Below are 18,907 nucleotides of genomic sequence, written 5' to 3' on the forward strand. Positions count from 1 at the left end.
TCTTCCGCAAGAGACACCTGGTCATAATGGCAGTATAGAGTACTTAACACATAGTCACATAAGGACACACTCAATTAATTAACAACATTCACCTATAGCACAATAAAACAGGACCCAAGAGGCAAGAAAGAGGGAGGCTTGACTCTTTAAAAAGATTACAGTCCCTCTGCACCTGTGTCGTGAATGCTGACTGTTCAGATACCTGAATGTGATGCAGTGGCATTAAGTTGTGGTTTAACAATATCCTTTTTAAAAAAGATTAAATAGATGAATGTGATAAATTAGATTAAATTAATGTGTATTTTTTTTTTGTACTTCTGAATTCCAACCAAAACCTTTTTATATTATCATACTTGTAGTTTAACCTTGTGTTTAATTGTAAAAGTATGTATATGTAGGTTAAGATTTGAGTTGGCAAAATATATATTACTATTACCGTGGCCTAATTTTTGTTACATCCAATCAACACACTCATTGTCACCGATAAAACATGTGAGGCTTCTTTTGACACCTAATAAGATAAGATAAGATAAGATAATCCTTTAGTTGTCCCACAGCGGGGGAATTTGCAACATTACAGTGACAAAGAGATCAGCAATCAGGAAGCATCAGTAAAAAAATGTGTATATATAAGTACATGAAATAAGTAAACTGTACAAATACAAAGGGCAGTATAATAAGCAAACAGTATAAAAACACAAAGCAATATAATACAGAACCATCAAAAAGAAGCAGAATATAATAAAGAGACAGACTGGCTGATTTTACATTATGACTGATGGAAGTATAGATACTTCACAGCCAGCACCCATGTTGAGTAAGCAGCACTTGCACCCATCTGCTCGCCCATGGGCCTGTAGGCGCAATGTTGGTGCATTGCTATTTGAGGAAGCAAAAAGCGATTTTGCCATTGACCAACAAAAACCTGGTCTAAAGTCAGAGTGGTGGATTTTCCTGCCATTTAAAGGGGGCATTGTTCTTCTAGTAAGATGTGCCTACATAGGTGGGCTCACATTGCACGTACAACTTCATTAATTACTTCAGAAACTAAAAGTTTAGTTCTTTTCCCTCTGTTAAGTTAGTTTTTTAGTTTGATTGTCACACAGTATTCGCTGCAGTGACATTACTGCGCGCATGGAAACATTTACAATCACTGAAAGCTGCCTCTCTAATCATAAATCGTGAAAGAAAACACTTAGATTCATACAATACATAATTTAAAAAAGCAAAATAGCCTACAGGGACTGGAAGAGGGAGAGTGAAATGTCCATGCAGGTCTCTAAAGAAAATAATTCATTTGGGTGGGTGGTGGTGGTTGGATTCAGATGGCGACGGAGCCGATCCGTACTTCAGTAGTGCACATTGATTTATTGTTATCATTGCATTATCTTAAACGCCCACCTCCAGTCCCCCAAATCCCTCAGTATTCTCGGCACAGAGGGTAGAGGCAGCAGTGTCCTCAGCTGAAGTCAGATCCTCATTAGTAGGTGGCCCTCCTCTCGTTGCTGCTTTGAGGATTTCGTCGAGCGGCAAACTTTTGCTTTCTCCGTCTCCTAACATCATTATACCGCTTTCAGCATTGTGTGGCCCTTCTGTTGATGCCAGAAGACGAGGACACACTCACCGCTACCTCCTCCCACGCCTGCTTCACCTTTGGGGAGGTTTGGTGGACTCCTGCTACTCTCGTAGTTGATATGCTCACGCACTTTCACTTCGCACATGAGCGGATCTGTTTCCTCAGCAGAAAACTGCTCGCTTCTTTAATTTGCTGGTTCCACCATTTAAATGGCAGTGTGCCAGGTGCAGGCACCTCTTGCTTTTGAAAGAAATGAGAGATGACGCTCTGATTGGTTGAATTAGTGTTAAACCCAAAACACAACTGTGATTAATTAAGGGACTAAATACTCCTCCTCGTGCCTTACTTTGCGCCAAGATTATGCATGGTTTAACAATCAAAATTGGAGTTGGACATGCCCTAAGTGCATTTGTGCCATGCACTTTTGACTATGCACTATATATCGCTTAAATACAGCTAATGAGAACATCTTTTATAGTAATTTTCAAGTAAGTTAGGAAAGGCCAGGGTTTATTTTAACAAGGGTGGTTTATATATATATGCTGAAGTCTTCTTCTGGTTAACCCTTTTTAATTAAACAGGTTACTGCTTTCTTTTTATTGTTACTGTTTGAGACTAGCAGGACAAATTCTTACCAAAATAAAAAGTAATGTAGCAGCCAGTAAATGCAGAACAGTTGCTTTGTGAGCACTGCTCTGATTGAGACACCATTAGTCACATTGTACTCTGTGACAAGTTTTTTAAAGGAATAATGTGCTGTGGCATTTTCAGCACCTTCAACTGACTGTTAACTATTAGTGCCAGTGCTGAGAGAAGGGGAAGAAGCATGGAAACAAAAAGTGGAGAAAGAATGAAGATTAACACATAAAACACTTAAAAGTAAAAATTCAATTTTGAGGTGAAAATCAATAGAAAGACCTGGTATAATCATCATTTGTTAGGTAAAGACGCAGTGGGCGTATTGTTGAGTTTGTTACATGATGAAGTCTTCGCTTACTGCAGTGTGCTTGGTTGTCTTTCTCAATCATGAATGACAGTTGAATGGAAAGTGCCACCTGCAGCTAAATGAATTGGTAGTTTTGTACGTACAGTCACATGCTAACTTCTACCTGCAGTGAGCAGCTTTCACTTCTTCATTAAACTAAGAATTTCAGCTTCAAAACTTCAGCAACTAACGACTTTTAGAATATTTGTAGTTAAGATGTCAGATTGAGCGAGTGTGTGTGTATGTATGTGTGTCCGTTCCCATCAGTAAATGGGGTTTATGTTATAAATTCAGTGAGAAGCTTAGCTACATTGAAGTTCTCTCCCTTTTTTCTTTTCCTTTTCGTAAAGCATGTATTAGGATCAAGGGACATTTGAAACTACTTAAAAATAAGAAGCTTATGCCTTTTTGTCAAGTAGGGTCTAATCAGGGTAATTTAAGCCATATGCTATATTCAGTGACTAGCTTAAAGTGTCAGCCATGACCAACTTAACAGAAAGTTAGGCTCAGTGTTCCCCTGCTCTCCCACCTGCGTGATCCTTGGACCTGTTGATAAGACTAAAGACGAAGGATGAAGGGCGGAGAAGAATCTACTCCAGCGGCTTCATCTTCATACTTCAATCTGTTACTCTTTCTTTTCCTGAAAAGCCATGTATACTTAAATTTGTGAACAAAGAGCAGCGTTTGCTTTCACTGCAGTATGTGTGTCGGCAGAGGCATTGTATTCTTATGTTTATTCAATTGTTTATGACACACACGAGCATTTAAGACGCAAACTGAATAATAAAAAGCTATGTATTGAACGTACCTTCACTTGATGTTTATTCTTTCCTCAGTCATTGTTTATTCCCATGGTGTTTCTGGCACAGTGTGAACCCACTATAACCACGCTTTGCAATTGAGCTGGCTTTTCTCTCTCATTTTTCCCTGTTATTTTTTTGTGTGGATGTTTTTCTCTGATTCTTTCTGAGCCTCAAAATAATAATGAATTTGATTGTACCTGTAATTGAGTTGTCCTCTCTCTCTCTCTGCTTCTTTCTTCACATTTCCTCGGCACATGGGTGCGTTTCTGTGTGCTGTTACGAATGTGTGTGTGTGACTCGGTATACGTGGGTGTGTGTCAGTGTCTGCAGAGAATCTGGAAAAGAGCCTCAGGCAGATGGAGAGGCAGCTGTTGCAGCTGGAGAGAGACCTGGAGACTTTCTCCTCCCCCGATGACCCCAACGACATGTTCTTCACTAAAATGGCTATATCCTTTACACACGCATGCATTCACTCACCCCATCGGGGGCATTCTTCAACGAGTTTACTGTGATGAATTAAACAGAACAAAAATTGTGGTAAAAATTTAACTTGAATATGTAGGTTTACATTTAACAGCTGAAATACACAGGGTACTGATGCGAAGTGCCACGTAGATAGGGAGTTTTTTTTTCTTTCTTTTTTTTTACCTGCTACACAGACTCTGTCTTTGTAGCGTATGGTTGTGTGCCAGCTTTCTGTGTGCGTGTTGTGTTTTGCCAAGTGAAAATACAGTTGGTTATGCAGGGTTTGAAAGCATATGCTATATTAACTGGTACTGAATTAATTAACTGCATGGTGTTAACTACAGCATCATTAATGCATTGATTTGATTTATTTATTTTGATGTAAAAATACCCACAAGGTTGCTCTGCTGTGTGGCTTCGCCTTTGATGCAATAAGGTATTTATTTTAATCATTTTTTGTTTCATAAATACGCAGTTTTATGTAATTTCTATCCATTGGACGGCCACACAGCCACAGGTAGAAAAAGATGTGCTGTGCGATGCCTGCCCATGTGAGTGCAGTTTTCATGTTCAGTGTTTGTACGTGTCTGCAGGATCCCCCATTTCCACACTTCCCACTCACCGTTTATGTAAGCAGCTGTGCAATGCATTGTGGTAGTGCCGTGTTGCGTTTGGAGAGACGTTGCGTCTACTTTCCATTTGCATAAATTTGAATCTAGGCTATTTTATTTAAATCAGGGGCGTCAAGCATGACTCGCCACCTCTGGAAATTTCTGAAAAAACTTTTAAACCAACCGTTGTCGATCTAAATGAAGTTATTTGTGTAAATGATAGTTGTTCATCTAAATGATAAATGAAATTCTGCAGCTGCATGGTTTAGTTCTCACCAGCAGACAGCACCATTGACCTAGTGGCATGCCTATCAAACGTCCAGTGCTGGGAAGTGGTGCAGCCCCTCCTGTCCGATAATGCCCCTGTGGACATGCCATACCAAGCAGCTTCAGTTGATTATGATGGCCCTCTGTTGCAGTCATGCAGCGGCTGACATGTATTTTGAGCGTAACATTGTGGTGCTGCATAGGCTGGCAGAAGAGGGCGCTTCCATGGCTTAACCCACCACCGAACTTGTGGTATGGAGCAAAGGAACTATCGATTCTTTAACTGATCAAACACCCAGTTAAACATGTTTAATTGACCTCCTTCATAATGTGTTCTATTAGTTCCCAGACTCCCTCCCTCTTTCGATTGCCACAAGAAGTTTTGTATTAAAAACTTAGCTTTGTAAAATCCCCCTCCAAAATGAAACAAAAATCACCATGGGTTACATAAGTACTATCCACAACATACTGCAAACTGCTCAGTAAAATAAAGAGAAGAGGTTCAATATGCTGTTAAAACAGAAAATAAAGGGAGACAAGGACAGTCCTCCCACCTGTGGTCCTATATATATATATATATATATATATATATATATATATATATATATATATACACATGGCTTTCACTCTACTGTTGGTGATGTGTAGAAATCATGAGTGGCATCCCATTCCGTAGTCAAGTTTTTGCACCAGGAGCCCTCTCAGCTCTCTTTTTTAAGTGCACTTTACACTGAGGGCTACTTCAACATGAAGGGAAGGGTGAGAGAGTGAGAATTGGGACAGAGCATCCTACGTCTTTCTGTCACTCTCTTTCTGTTTCACGTCAGTCATGTTTGTATGTGTCTGGAGACAGAACAATAGAGATTTAATGTGTTTAATTTATTTTAATTTTTAAGTGCTAATCCACAAAAACATAAATACACAGTTTCTCTTAGAAAATCCAGGTGCTTTTGTTGACAGCTGTCCGTTTCAGTTTGGCGGCAGTGTTAATTATTCACTGTCCTCCGGCTTTGAGGTAGTACCCTCACACCCTGCACCTAGCCTCCTTCATGTAGTTTTGATCGATAGCCTTGGGGCTGGGGCACTGATGGCTTGTGCTGCAGTAGTTAGCAGAGAACTTGAGTGCAACGCAGAAAGGTTCACTGAGAATGGATTTGACAGCTCTGTCTTTCACCGCCTTGCTTTCCAATTCCAGGTGCCTTGCACAAAATGTCTTTTTTTAGCAGCACTGATTAAAAAGCGAAAATGAAATCCGAAATCTGACTGTAAGCCTCTAATAAAATGAAAACACCGAGCGTCAAGGCTCTAATTTTCAGCCATAGAGACCAAAAGGCAGCTCAACACACTCGTTTATACACACACACACACACACACACACACACACACACACACACACTCATCAGGGCTTAAATGTGTCACCAGCAAATATTTGATCAAAATGGAGTATCTTAGTGCTGCTCAGATGTCATATTCACACCAGGGCCATCCAAATGCAAACCTCACACTCCACACTCTGTGCACATATTTTTGGGACTTGAATCCGCCATGCACGATTCAACTGAAATTTTTAATCAACTTTTGTTGGCTGAGACAGCAGTGCTAAATGAGAAATGGAAATGAGATGAGCATCACAACATGTAGTATAGATTAGACATGTACCTGAAATATTGAAACAATATGGGAATGTGACTTTTAGTCACCTTTAAATGAACTCTATTAAAATATTCCCCTAAGTATTGTTTTATTACATTATTATATAATATTGTACGGCAGAAATGAGTTTCCTCCGTGGGATGGCTGGGCTCAGCCTTAGAGATAGGGTGAGGAGCTCGGAGTAGAGCCGCTGCTCCTTCGCGTCGAAAGGGGTCAGTTGAGGTGGTCTGATCAGGGTGCCTCCCACTGGAGGTATTTCGGGCACGTCCCACTGGTAGGAGGCCCCGGGGCCAACCCAGAACACACTGGAGGGATTACATATCTCATCTGGCCTGGGGACGCCTTGGGGTCCTCCAGGAGGGGCTGGAAAGTGTAGCTGGGGTTAGGGATGTCTTGGATGCTTTGCTCGGCCTGTTGCCTACACGACCTGGCCTCAGAAAAGCAGATGGATTGTTACACTTTCATTTTGAGTTGTTGTGCACTGAATGGCTAGGATTTAAGCAGATATATGGAATATAATATATGAAATGGAATATAATAAGTATGTTTTCTTTAGTGTATAATCACCTGAAAATAAGAACTGTATTTTCATTGCCTTAGAACGAGCTGTTCATACCTACGTAGGGAGCGGGTCCTTGTTGACAGAGATCTCCATGTTGCACAGCCATGTTTCTACAGTAGCCCAGAACAGACAAACCAAACACCGGCAATAGGTAGGGTCATTCATGAATGTTGACAATGTTTTTGCCAGGCTGTAAAAAGGTTTATTCCTGCTGTAAAGTTGGCCATTTTAACAAGGGTTTGTATCAGTGTTAATTTTGACAGCTATTTTAGATTCAGTCTTAGTTTTGAGACAAAAATGCTTATTGCATTTTAGTCATTGTTATTTTTCATAGTCTAGTTTTAGTCAATGAAAATTCAAAACATTTTAGTCAACTTTTAGTCATTGTTTTTTTTTTTTTTTTTTTTTTTTTTTTTTTTAAATCCAGTTTGGCTAATTTCTGTAGGCCTATCAAAAATAAGAATCACAGTGACAGGTTGTATACAATTTCATTTAGACAATTTTGTTCTACAACTATAAATGATCCAGCTGTTGCTGGCCCAGGTTGAGTGTTTTTACTGGTTAGTGAAACACCCTGGCGCAAACTATTTACTGGAGTTTACCAGCCTGTCGCTTGTGCGGCATTTTAAGGTAATTACAAGCACGGACGTTCTCTGCTTTCAATGTCTGATAGTCCAGTGCTAACATTTCTGTCACATCTTGTCTCATCAATGAAAATGAGACATAGATTTCGTCGTAGTTTGTATTGTCAAAATTTATTTTTATCTTATTGTCTCGTTTTTATCGTAGAAAAAAAATGTTAACGAAATTTTTTTGTCTAAGTTTTTGTCAACGAAATTAATTGACACTGTTTATGGGGATTTACTCTGTTTTGGAGCTAGCCTCAAGTGGCCATTGGAGAAACTGCAGTTTTTGGCACTTCCGCACTGGCATCATTTTGAAGCACTGGAGGTTGCCACTAACTGTAGATAAGCCGATTTGCATTGTCACAGTGGCCACCGTAGAAAGCAGCCCCTCTGCAACACGAGCGTCAAAAAAACCCTTTTTGTACGCATTATTCAGTGCATTTACCTGTTTCAATCACCGGGTTTGTGTTTTTGGAGAGGAGGTGACCTCTGCGGATAATCCAGCTCTGGTAAAAACCTCTTAAACATGTGGATCTTGAATTATCAAAGAAGAAAGGTTAACACACTTTGGCAGGTGTTAGTGGCCTGTCTCTGACATGCCAATTGGCATAGAAGAAACACTGACTTTTAACGTGAAAATGTTTCATTCAGTGTTTTTACCGATTCAAACTACTGGGTTTGCTTGTTTTAAAGAGGAGGAGACCTCTGTGGATAATTATCATGGCATACCTCCTCCTGAACGTCTGGTTCAGAGAAAATAGGTGAGCACACATTAGAAGGTGCTGGGCTGGTGACCCGTCTGCAACGTGCCAATCAGCCGACAATTTGGCTCCCTTTAAAAACCTCTTAAACAATGAACGCTGAAGGAATTCTAATGAGGAAAAGTTTTGGCAATCCTCAGTGTTAGATGCCACCAACTGATTTTTTTTACACACAGTCCCTTTAGAAAACAAAAAACACTGTGATTCTGAACCTTTATTAATTTACACTATAAATGTGTGTTTTTGTTTGTTGGTTTTTATCAATATTGGCGAGGCATGTTTGTATAAGTGAGCTATTTAAAGAAAATTTTGACTGGCCCATTTTTCTATTATCTCATATTATTGAATACCAACCATTACTGAATAATACTCAGTCCCATCTTTGAAGATTCCCAGTCATGTGATATCTAAAAGTACTAGATCAAAGGCGAGGAGATAGCTCTTTTATTCTTGAACAAGTTCCACTGCTCATCCCGAAGAAGCCTCTTTAAAGATGATACAATCACTTCTCTCGCTCTCTCTCTCTCTCTCTCTCTCTCTCTCTCTCTCTCTCTTTTTTTTTTTTTTTTTACTACACCTGCAGCTGATGAAGTTTGCCGGCGACAGTCATTATTCCAACCACCAAAATCTACAGGCACCAGCTAAACATGAGAAGCCTGCAGTGTCACAATGGTGACATTGAAAATTCCATTATCACTTCATGCGCCTCTCGAGTAGACAGTCACAGTGTTATTGGTCTAGTGTTACACTTCTGAATGTGAGCCAAGCTTGTAAAGGTGGCATATGAGAACAGGAGGGAAACCGAAGGAGAATGAGCAAACGACGAGAGGTAGAAGGAAATATGATGGAATATACGGGGGAGGATAGAGTAAAGGATTAGTAAGAAAGCAGGAGTGAACAGAAAGTCTTGAGAAAGAGCTGCAGTGGACTGCTGATTTCTCTGGAAAAGGGAGGAAGTCAGGAGAGTGGGAACAGGAGGAGGAGAAATATTTTGCGCCCCATGATACTTATCAACCGTGGCTCTTGGCTATTTCTTCTTTTCTCCCTCTCTTGCTTTCCATCACCTGCTCAGGCTTTCCTCATGGCTCTTTCCCCCAGCTCCGGGCTTGGAAAGATATTACTGATAAGTCAATCTTGGAGCGGTGCCTATTGAACAGCATTTACCCAGTTCTGAATAGGTAGTCCCATCCCGAGCCAGATTCAACCGAGGCCAGACGTCAAATAGGTCCATCAATTGAGCTATAATGAAGGGGCACAATAGCAGCCAGAGATGCTGCTCACATAATTTTGATACCGCACACACGCAGACACTTTCGCTTCTTATCTGCCACGAGACAAGGTTGTCGGGGTCATTAGCAGGACTGGTGGTGCTGGTTAGGGACACATCATTTTCTTTTTTCATCGATTTGCACAGAAAGTTGCGCAGCCTTTTTAAAAGAAGCACATTGGCTCAAACTGATTCTAACCCAGATCTAATTTTGTCAAGCACTTTACTTTATATTAAACAGTCTCCTTATGTGGAAAGAACAGTTCAAGGATATGCGTTTAGATATAGAATATAAAACACAAGAGCTAATAACATGACATATGAAATTGCTTTTTAACAGCAAATTCATGCTTGCTAGATTTCTACACCATCTTGTGTGTGGTGACTTCGACTTTCTCAACATTATGCCCTGGTAGGCAGGATGTGTATTAGTGCTCTTGCTTTCCCCCTCACTTCGCTCTGACACTGACACCTCTCCAGCTCGTGTTGACACAGCCATTGCCCATTTGTCCTCATCCGCACACATCCTCAGACGTACCAACATAGCAGAGCTGTCCTTTGCTTTGCTAGGTTTAACCAGGAGATCCTTTTAATGCTCTTCAATCTTTCATACAGGCAATCGTAAAACGAGTAATATTTTGCTACAGTAGATCTCTGTGTGGTGAAAGGTATATCCGTGTCTGTGAGGACCAGCTCTTGACACTATTCTTGGGACATTTTGAGGAGCAAGGATGTGTCATTGGGCCACACAGTGGAGAAAGAAAAGCGTATTTTCAGGGTAAATCAGCCTAAAAATTACAAGCAGAATAAGACTGTGCTGGCTGCAAATACTAGATGCAAATACTGTGTGCCATTGCCTGCAATGTTTACATCGACTGTGAAATTAGTGCTTAAAAATCACTGTCTGTTTGAATGGGCTTTAAATGGCTGCAACAGAAAGGGTTGAAGTTAAAACTATTTGAATTTTGAGTGCAGTCAAATCTGCCTGTGTGTGGATTTTGGTCTCTTTTCTTGATTTTTGTTTTATAGTTTCATTCAATATTGTGCATGTCAAATAAACCAACACACTTTGCCAGCAGCCAGACATGAGTCACAGATGCTGTGGGCTGCGGGGGGTCATAGCATTGAACATACTGCAGTGGTAACCTGACTGACAGCATCAGCACCCCTAATGCCAACATCACAGTTTACCACTTACAGCCTGTTTCCCAGCTTCAGATCCTTACGGCAACAAATGTCAATGATTTTTTTTTTTCCCCCCTACGCTTTTTTCTACACACTTTTTTTTCTTTCTGTATTGCTGTCAGATAGGGGAGTAGTGTACCTGCTACAACATTTAATTAACACTTAATATGTGATAGATGTGTTGATGACCTTGACCACAAACCCTCACAGCTTCAGCAAGGTTGCACGGGAGCAGTATGACAAGCTGGTGATAATGCACAGCAATATGGAGACGCTGTATCACAACATGCTGGAGTACTTTGCGGTCGATCCCAAGAAGACCTCGGTGGAGGAGCTGTTTACTGATCTCAGCAACTTCCGCACCATGTTTACTGTGAGTATACTGTACAGTTGATTTACCCGTAGTAGAAGCAGGAAGACTTAGTTGTCTGAGCATGTTATGTGGAAGTGAAAAATTTAACATGGTACTATAAATGTTTATATTTTATTGAAATTGAGTGGTTGATGAGTTGATTTTTTTAGTGGGTCTGGCAGTACCTGGATTTGTTTTGCATTACAGGAAGTGTTTGATTACATTTTATATATAAATGATAATTAATGCATCTTTAATCACATGTAGATACATTAAAGGAACACTTATCCAACAAAATGGCCATTTTAATATCAATTATTCACTGAGTGTTACTTTGAATTTTATAAAGAAAACTTTTTCCCGCGTGCCTCCATGGTGAACAGAGAATCCAAAAAGAGGAGAACATTTTTCATGAATTAAAAGTACAGGGGTCCACATTTACCAACAGCAAAATGATATCAATGATTTAAATCATTTAAATCACTTAGGAGTAGCGTGCCCTGAGCGTGCCAAGCATGCTACTCTTCCATGCGTAAGACTGTTGTTTGTACTGATGTATTAAGAATTAATATAATGAGACTTGATAGATGATATTGCACAAGTTGTGTGAGTTTTTGTATATGGTTGTTTTGAAATAGTGTCGCTGTTAATAAATGCTAATCCTAATTAGTGTAGCTCATTTTTTGGACTCTCCATTCACTGTGGAGTTATGAAAGAAGTCTTTTTCATGACTTCAAGGTAACGTGGTGGGAAATTCATATACAAATTATTTCATAGGTGAAGTATTCCTTTAAGCAACTACACCCATTAAGCCCAGTTCAGACCAATGATTTGCGACAAGACAAATGTGTTTTAGAACGTTGCAGAGAAAAGTTGCAGCAGTGTGAACTTGCCGTCTTAGCTCGGCTGAAGCCAGCTGATGGTGTCACCTGCATCTCAACTGGTTTTAGAACGTAAAGCTTGTCACCAGTTTCTACAGCCAATCAGCTTGTAGTGAAGCCCGCTCGTCAAGTCAAATGGTCCGCAGGCCACATGTTGTATGCGTATATATCATGAATACTGTCCATCTGATGCTTATTTTGCTTGTTTTTTGCCATTTCATCACCACTACGAATGCAGCTGTAGCCAGTATCTCACTATCACTATCCCCATTCATATTTTAAGGAGCTACAAATTATAATCAGCCACAAAATAAGCCTGAAAAGCTGGAAAGAACAGAAGTACAGAGAGTTGTTACATAGAGATGATACACCATCTCATCTAGTTGCATTGGCATGAACCGGCAGGTTTTAAGAATGTTGCAGTGGGGCATTGCAAGTAGTTGCCTGTTTCAAGTCGTCTTGTTGCAGATCTTCGGTCTGAACTGGGCTTTAAACAAAAAGATCTTGGAGTAGTTCCAATTTACATGGAATGGTCTGTTCCATAATGCTTTTTAAAGGCTTTTAATAATTATGATAATAACACCACCTTACAATTTTGTCAGGTGTATTTGCATTTTGTGTCTTTTGTCAACTAATACTAATTGGAAAAACAGGTCTGCTACTATATATTGTACATCTGTAATCATAAACAGCACTGACATGAGCAAACCCTTTAACAGCATTAGAATCATTTAAAGTTGGATGTGAAACTTTTACTTTTTTCATTTCTTGGCTGCATCCCGATACACAAGCAAATTCTTGTTGTGATTCTCACATCAGCGTCCCGTGGAATAATGCACATCAGAACCAGTGCCAGTTCTGTGCAGTTCAGTTTCCCCCAGACATTTATGTCATCACTGAGCTCCGTGGCCTTATCTGTCTGGCGCTACTGTGAGCTGTGGAGCTGTGGAGACCCACTGTGTTTAATCAGCAGGATTAGTGGCACAGGCCACTGGGTGCGACAGATAATATTAGCTAATTAGCCTACTAAAGTTCCTGCCCTGCCCCCAACTTAACATCTACCTCACACACACAAATGGATTTCATGCCTCTTTGCCTTTTTTCCTGCACAGTCATTAGTTATGCTTTAGATTTTCTTGTACTCCAAAGCTTTGTCTGTATATTTGTGTGTGTGTTTTTACGGAGAATAGTTGTTGTATGTCTGATACACAGTGTATACTCTACTCTAAGTCTGAGAAAAGTCTGAGAAAATGTTTTTAAACGGTTATAAATAGGCTTACAGTCTAGATCATTATTGAGAGGCACAATAACCATGATTTTGTAAACTTTGTAGATGCCCAACCACTATACAAATCACTGTCTCCCTTAGGGGATTAATATTTTGTAGCCATTTTTAGACTTTTTATTGGTTTGAATATGAAAAAATTGCAAGCACAATATAAAGATTATATGTTAAAATCTTAAAGAAACGGGACTTCCTTGTCTGACTGTGGACCCATGTTTAAGCCAAGTCCTATCAGGGATGATGGGATTAACCATTTTTGTCATAACCGCGGGTTTTAAGAATTGTAGAAGCTATGATATCCATGGTGTCCTGCATTATCACTCTGTGAGAATGAATTTTCAAGAGTCAGGGTGTTTGTGTGTTTTGTCATCTCCCCTTTGGAGTCACATAGCATGTGCAAGCACCGGTAATAACAATGTCCAGCTTTCACATGAGTGCTTTTGCTTACAGCTGTACAAACATGTACAATAAACAGTGTTTTACCTAAAGGCACAAGATATTTAATTAGTCCTGCTCTCATCCTTTATGATATGGTCAAACTCACATCCTAACACTTACTGCTGTTTCATGTTTCCTGTGGTCAGTGAGATGCTGATGACAATATTGCACAACTGTGGCTTGGATAACTGCGTAGACGGTCTGAGCCACACACCTCCAAAATTCACAGTGGGGGTCGCACAGACTGTGTTGCAATGATTGGGTAGCTGTAGGACTCCTAAGTGCGTATATGCCAATTCAAATTTTAGGGCTCTTTAAAAAATGGAGTGCTTTGATGAAATGTTGGCTTAGCAAGTCTGGAAATATAAAAACCTGGCCGCTTTGACCGCAGTAAATATGAACAACAGACGTACGTGGGGACCTAGCGCGCCGTCTGCAAGAAGCATGAAACAGCAGTTATTTGCCATATATCTTGATTTGCTGGCTGCAGTGTGTGGCGACTAGACTGAGACTGAAGTAGCAATAGAATCTACACAGTCTTGAAGTCTGAGGAAACACACACACACAATGCTGTTGATCCCAGAGCTACTTTGTGCTGTGATTCTTCTCACTTTCACAGCCACAAGTTCGTCACTGGCTGTGGGCTGATATGAACACATATGAATTTAAAAAAAAAAAAAAAAAAAAAGAATCAGACTAAGAGCTGATGATTAAAAACCTCTGTGTGTTCCATGCATCCATTAAAGTCCAATTGATAATAATGAGAAGAATATATAAGATACATAATTGGCTGTAATGTCTCTTATTGCAGCTGTAATCGCTTTCATTTTAGTTCCACGGTCCTGATGCTAGACTTCTGCTTTAGTGTTTATGATCTGACCAAACATACTGTAACACTTAATGACTCTGCAAGCGAAAGGTGAACAAGCCAAGTGTTATAAAGACCCGCATTATATGGTCAAAACTCCCATGTAGCTATTTATTCCCCTGTGTTAGGTCAGCAATTCGTTCAAATGGTCCCATCACACAGACATATCTTGGGGGAAGCCAAGGCTAGGTCAATGAACGCGGGCATACAGTAAATCTCAGCACCATAACCTCTCGGTCAAATCTGTGTCAGCATTTAGCCTGCTGTGCCAAGGCCCATGCTAATAGGTGCGTGCTCTCTCTGGACCACCGCCTGAAGCGAACTGAGCCTTGAACTGTGTGTATGTTGTTCACATAACGCGTGTGTGTGTGTGGGCACGCATGTTTGTTTGTGTGCGTTTGTCATTTTGTGTTGGCTTTATTATTATTTTTTTTTTTAAGGAAAGCTGCTTAGCTTTTTCACACACAAAGACGGACACACACACTCGTACACACACGTACAGCATGCTCAGTCACCCGTAGGAAGGAGACCCAGGGCGAGGCCGCACATCTGACAGGAATCCAATTGAGCGTGTCTAATGGCGGACATCCAGGAGAGGAGGAGGGGGAAGCAGACCTGCAGTGATGAAGGAGAGCGGAGGGCAATTTCCTCAGAGAGCTGGTTCTCTCTCTCTCGCTCTACACCTCTCCCTCTCCTTCAGCTCAACACTACAGTAAAAATGAATGCTTTGTCAGAAGGCAAAAATCACATGACTCTTCATCTTTTTGTAATTTCGGGCACTTCACTATCTCTCAAAAATCCATGTTCCTTCAGTTCTCATTATTTTTCAGTAGTAAGATAATTCTTGCCTTCAATATTGAATTCAGATTTTTTTTTTTAAAACAAATGAAACCTGTCCTGCCATGTGCTTAAAATGAACTTCTTTGTGTTGCTGCACTAAGTTAATGCCCACACTGGCTCTTTTTTTTACTTTCATGATTCTAATATTGCTAATTGGTCCTGTGATTTAAGAAGACAGCATGGCCCATTTTGTGGCTGGCTGTGATCATATCAACTTCTGCTTTAACAAGGATGTTTTGATGTAATGTTCTTTAGCTGCTCTTTTTCCTGTTCCACTCTCTTTGTGAAGTTTAAGAGTGATCCTCTCTTAAACAGGCCCACTTGTTGTATTGACCCATTATTGACTAATCGTTGCTTTCCCGGCTGCTGGCAGCAGTAAAGGGTCCAGTTTTAAATAAGATGTAATTTTGCCTCTACGGACCGACTCTGTGGATCTGCATAGCCAGATTATTGTAACCACCTGCCATTTATATTTAGTTGTGCTTGCATTGGCACTGGGAATGGCAGTGTCAGTTAGCTTATTGATCTGCCAGTCTGCTACTTCAGACGAGACTAAAATTATTTCTGAACTTTTGCATTGATTGTCGTGACAGTTTGTACGGACATTCATGGTCTCAAGAGGATACATTTTACTGACTCTGGTGCCCTGACTTTACCCCCAGTGGCACCATGAGTTCTACATTTGTGGTCCAAATTGAAGCATCCTCACAAGTATTGGGTGGTTTGTCATGAAATTTACTACAAATATATAAGGCCACTATAGGATGACTCCTACTGACTTTGGCAACTGTCTGACTTTCATTTTGCGCCACCATCAGGTCAGAGTTTTCACTTATTCAGTCAAATATTTCAGCTTCTATTTGATGGATTGGCACACAATTTTGTACACCCATTCACTGTTCCCAGATGATGTATCCTGGTGACTTTCATGATCATGTGACTTTTTTTAGCAAATGCCACCAGCAGTTGGAAATTTTGGTTGTTACTGAAGCACCCCTACAGCTATAGCGTGGATTGATATTCTGAAGACACTTTCATGGTCTCCTCAGGATACATATAATAACTTTTGTCCTCTTACCTTTGATCTTGCACTATATCATCCTTGAGCTCAAAGCACCACTGTGCTAAAGTATGTCTTAACAAAGCAGCTATGATATGTTATTGATATGATATCGTAGTTTCTCCATTTGATCTCAGGAAATAGTAGGGCGCCTACTTCCTGTTCACAAATGCGCATATTACAAACAGTGTACTAAAATATGCGTCTGAAAACATTTGAGGTGAGAAATAGGCAATGCAGTGACAGAGTCTTGGTTCATATTTGATCAACACTGCATAGTTTCTTCATTTAATCTCAAGAAACAGTAGGGCACCCACTTCCTATTCACACATTCTCCTTTTACAGCCAAACAGTGCACTAAAATATGTTTCTGTAAACATTTGAGGTGAGAAATGGGCAATGTGGTGATAGAATCTTGGTTCATATTTGATCAACACTGCGTAGTTTCTCCATTTGATCCTAGGAAACAGAAGGGTTCCCACTTCCTGTTCACATATTCTCATATTACAGCCAAACAGTGCATTAAAATATGTTTCTAAAAACATTTGAGGTGCTAAATAGGCAATGTCGTGATGGAATCTTGGTTCATAGTCGATCAACACTGTGTAGTGTCTCCATTTGATCTCAGGCAACAGTATGGCGTCCACTTCCTGTTTTCAAATTCTCATATTACAGACAAAAAAATAATAATGCTTCACAAGCACTGGACACTGGACATAATTGAGGGAAGTTTACCACAGTTCATTTACACAGACCACCTGCATTGTTTTGATACAAAGCTGATTAATAATATGCAAATGCTCTCTTTAACCATCTTAATCAGATGGTCTGTATCATTACTAGCCTACATTTGTCATTGTTATAGTACACCTGTTATGTGTGTCCTTTGATTTGTAGGACATCTTGTTGCATCCCCCCCTTTCTTTTTGAGAAAAGACAAAAGTAATCATATGTCTTGAATTTGACTTTTTAATAAAAGAGCTGCTCGATAGTGAAGGGGGGAGGACTGTCAGAGTTTTGATGACATTCACATTAGGCATCCATCACCACTGACTGCTAACCTGGGATCACTTAATTGTTCCTTATTGAAAATGTATTATGTGTCAGTACACTTGTCTTTCCCTTCTCCTTTTCCCTCGTTTGCTCCGTCTGTGATTTACCAGCCTGGATGCCCATTAAGAACATAGTCATTTGTGAATCAGAGGATGCCACGAGCAACTGACAGTTTCATTACATCAAATCAAAGTTAATTTTGTGGAGGAGTTGGTGTTGTTTAAAAATAGAGCTCCGAACAGCTTCAGTGTGTCTCAGTCATTTGGTATTCATCTCTCCCTTCTTCTCTCCTCTTCCCCTGGATTTCTATAAACCTGCTGAGTAGTTCACATCACTGTCATTAGCTGCTATTGTCTTTTTATGTGAGTGAGTTTAGATAAATATTGTTTAAATTATATGTCTGCTAGATGCCAATGAGATACAATCTCATTTAGGTCCGTGTTATGAATAGGAAAAAAAATCTGCAGTGAAAGATCAAGCTCACAGTGTGTGGACGTGAAGCATCACAGGATGGGTTCATTTACAGCTGTGTGTAACCAAAGGACACAGGACTCAAGTATACTGCATCAAACTGAATATTGTGCAGTTACACCCCTACTATTAGTAATTTACGGAGTGTTTGAGTTGTCGTTTCTCCATATTTCAAGTGGCTTGTTGATGCTGAATTGAGGACGCTGATTTGTTTAGAATTCAAGCTGACTATATCATTTTCCCGCGATGGTCACTTGTACGCAGACTTAATAAGAGGCTGTCAGTTGGCCTCAATAAGCGACTGCCCCTCTTTATTGTGCTGCTGTAGTTTTCCATCATGTACTACACAGTATCCGTAGTGTGTGCTTTCCGTAGTGTGCGCATCCATTAATGTTGGTTTGGCATTACTATTCTCCCACTGACCTGCCTGTCAAGCCGAGATGTGTGAATAGCACAAGAGGAGGGGAGATGAGGAGGTGGAGTTGGGCGTTTGATAAAAGCCCAGACTCCCTTTCTTTAAGTGACTGGCTATTGATCAGGATGGCAATCATGCTAGCACTCTATTAAATCATATGCGGTCTGTCTCTTGGCTGTGGCGTTATTGAGCTATCGACACTATTGTATGAGTTTGACAGCGCTCTGGAACAGGGATTATAGAGGCTCTACCCACAGTGGTTAAAGTATGGTAGTAGCATACCTATGAAATAATTCTTCAGAGACAAGTGGAATCATGACATGTTTTGACAAGTTTTTAAGTTGACGACATCGGCTTGTGCAAATATCAATATTAGAAAGAAGAAATTCTGGGCCAATACTGATGTTTTTTTTTTTTATTATTATTATTATTATTATTTCATTTTATCTTTATTTTTATTTTGTTTTTGTTGTTATTTATGCA

The 18,907-nt window shown here is 40.1% G+C and overlaps 1 protein-coding gene across 4 annotated transcripts in view; it reads left to right on the top strand.

Moving 5' to 3' along the window:
• Positions 1-18,907, top strand: part of LOC125878988 (protein diaphanous homolog 3-like) — a 242,149-nt gene that overhangs the window by 129,472 nt on the left and 93,770 nt on the right. For 3 of the 4 annotated variants that reach the window (XM_049560553.1, XM_049560578.1, XM_049560569.1), the window contains 2 exons: positions 3,686-3,810; positions 10,970-11,134. In XM_049560553.1, coding sequence (XP_049416510.1) covers positions 3,686-3,810; positions 10,970-11,134 — 290 coding nt within the window. The remainder of the gene's footprint in view (positions 1-3,685; positions 3,811-10,969; positions 11,135-18,907) is intronic. The other variant, XM_049560561.1, reaches the window with a different exon arrangement.

This window comes from Epinephelus fuscoguttatus, linkage group LG2 (genome assembly GCF_011397635.1).
Source record: "Epinephelus fuscoguttatus linkage group LG2, E.fuscoguttatus.final_Chr_v1".
NCBI lineage: Eukaryota > Metazoa > Chordata > Actinopteri > Perciformes > Serranidae > Epinephelus > Epinephelus fuscoguttatus.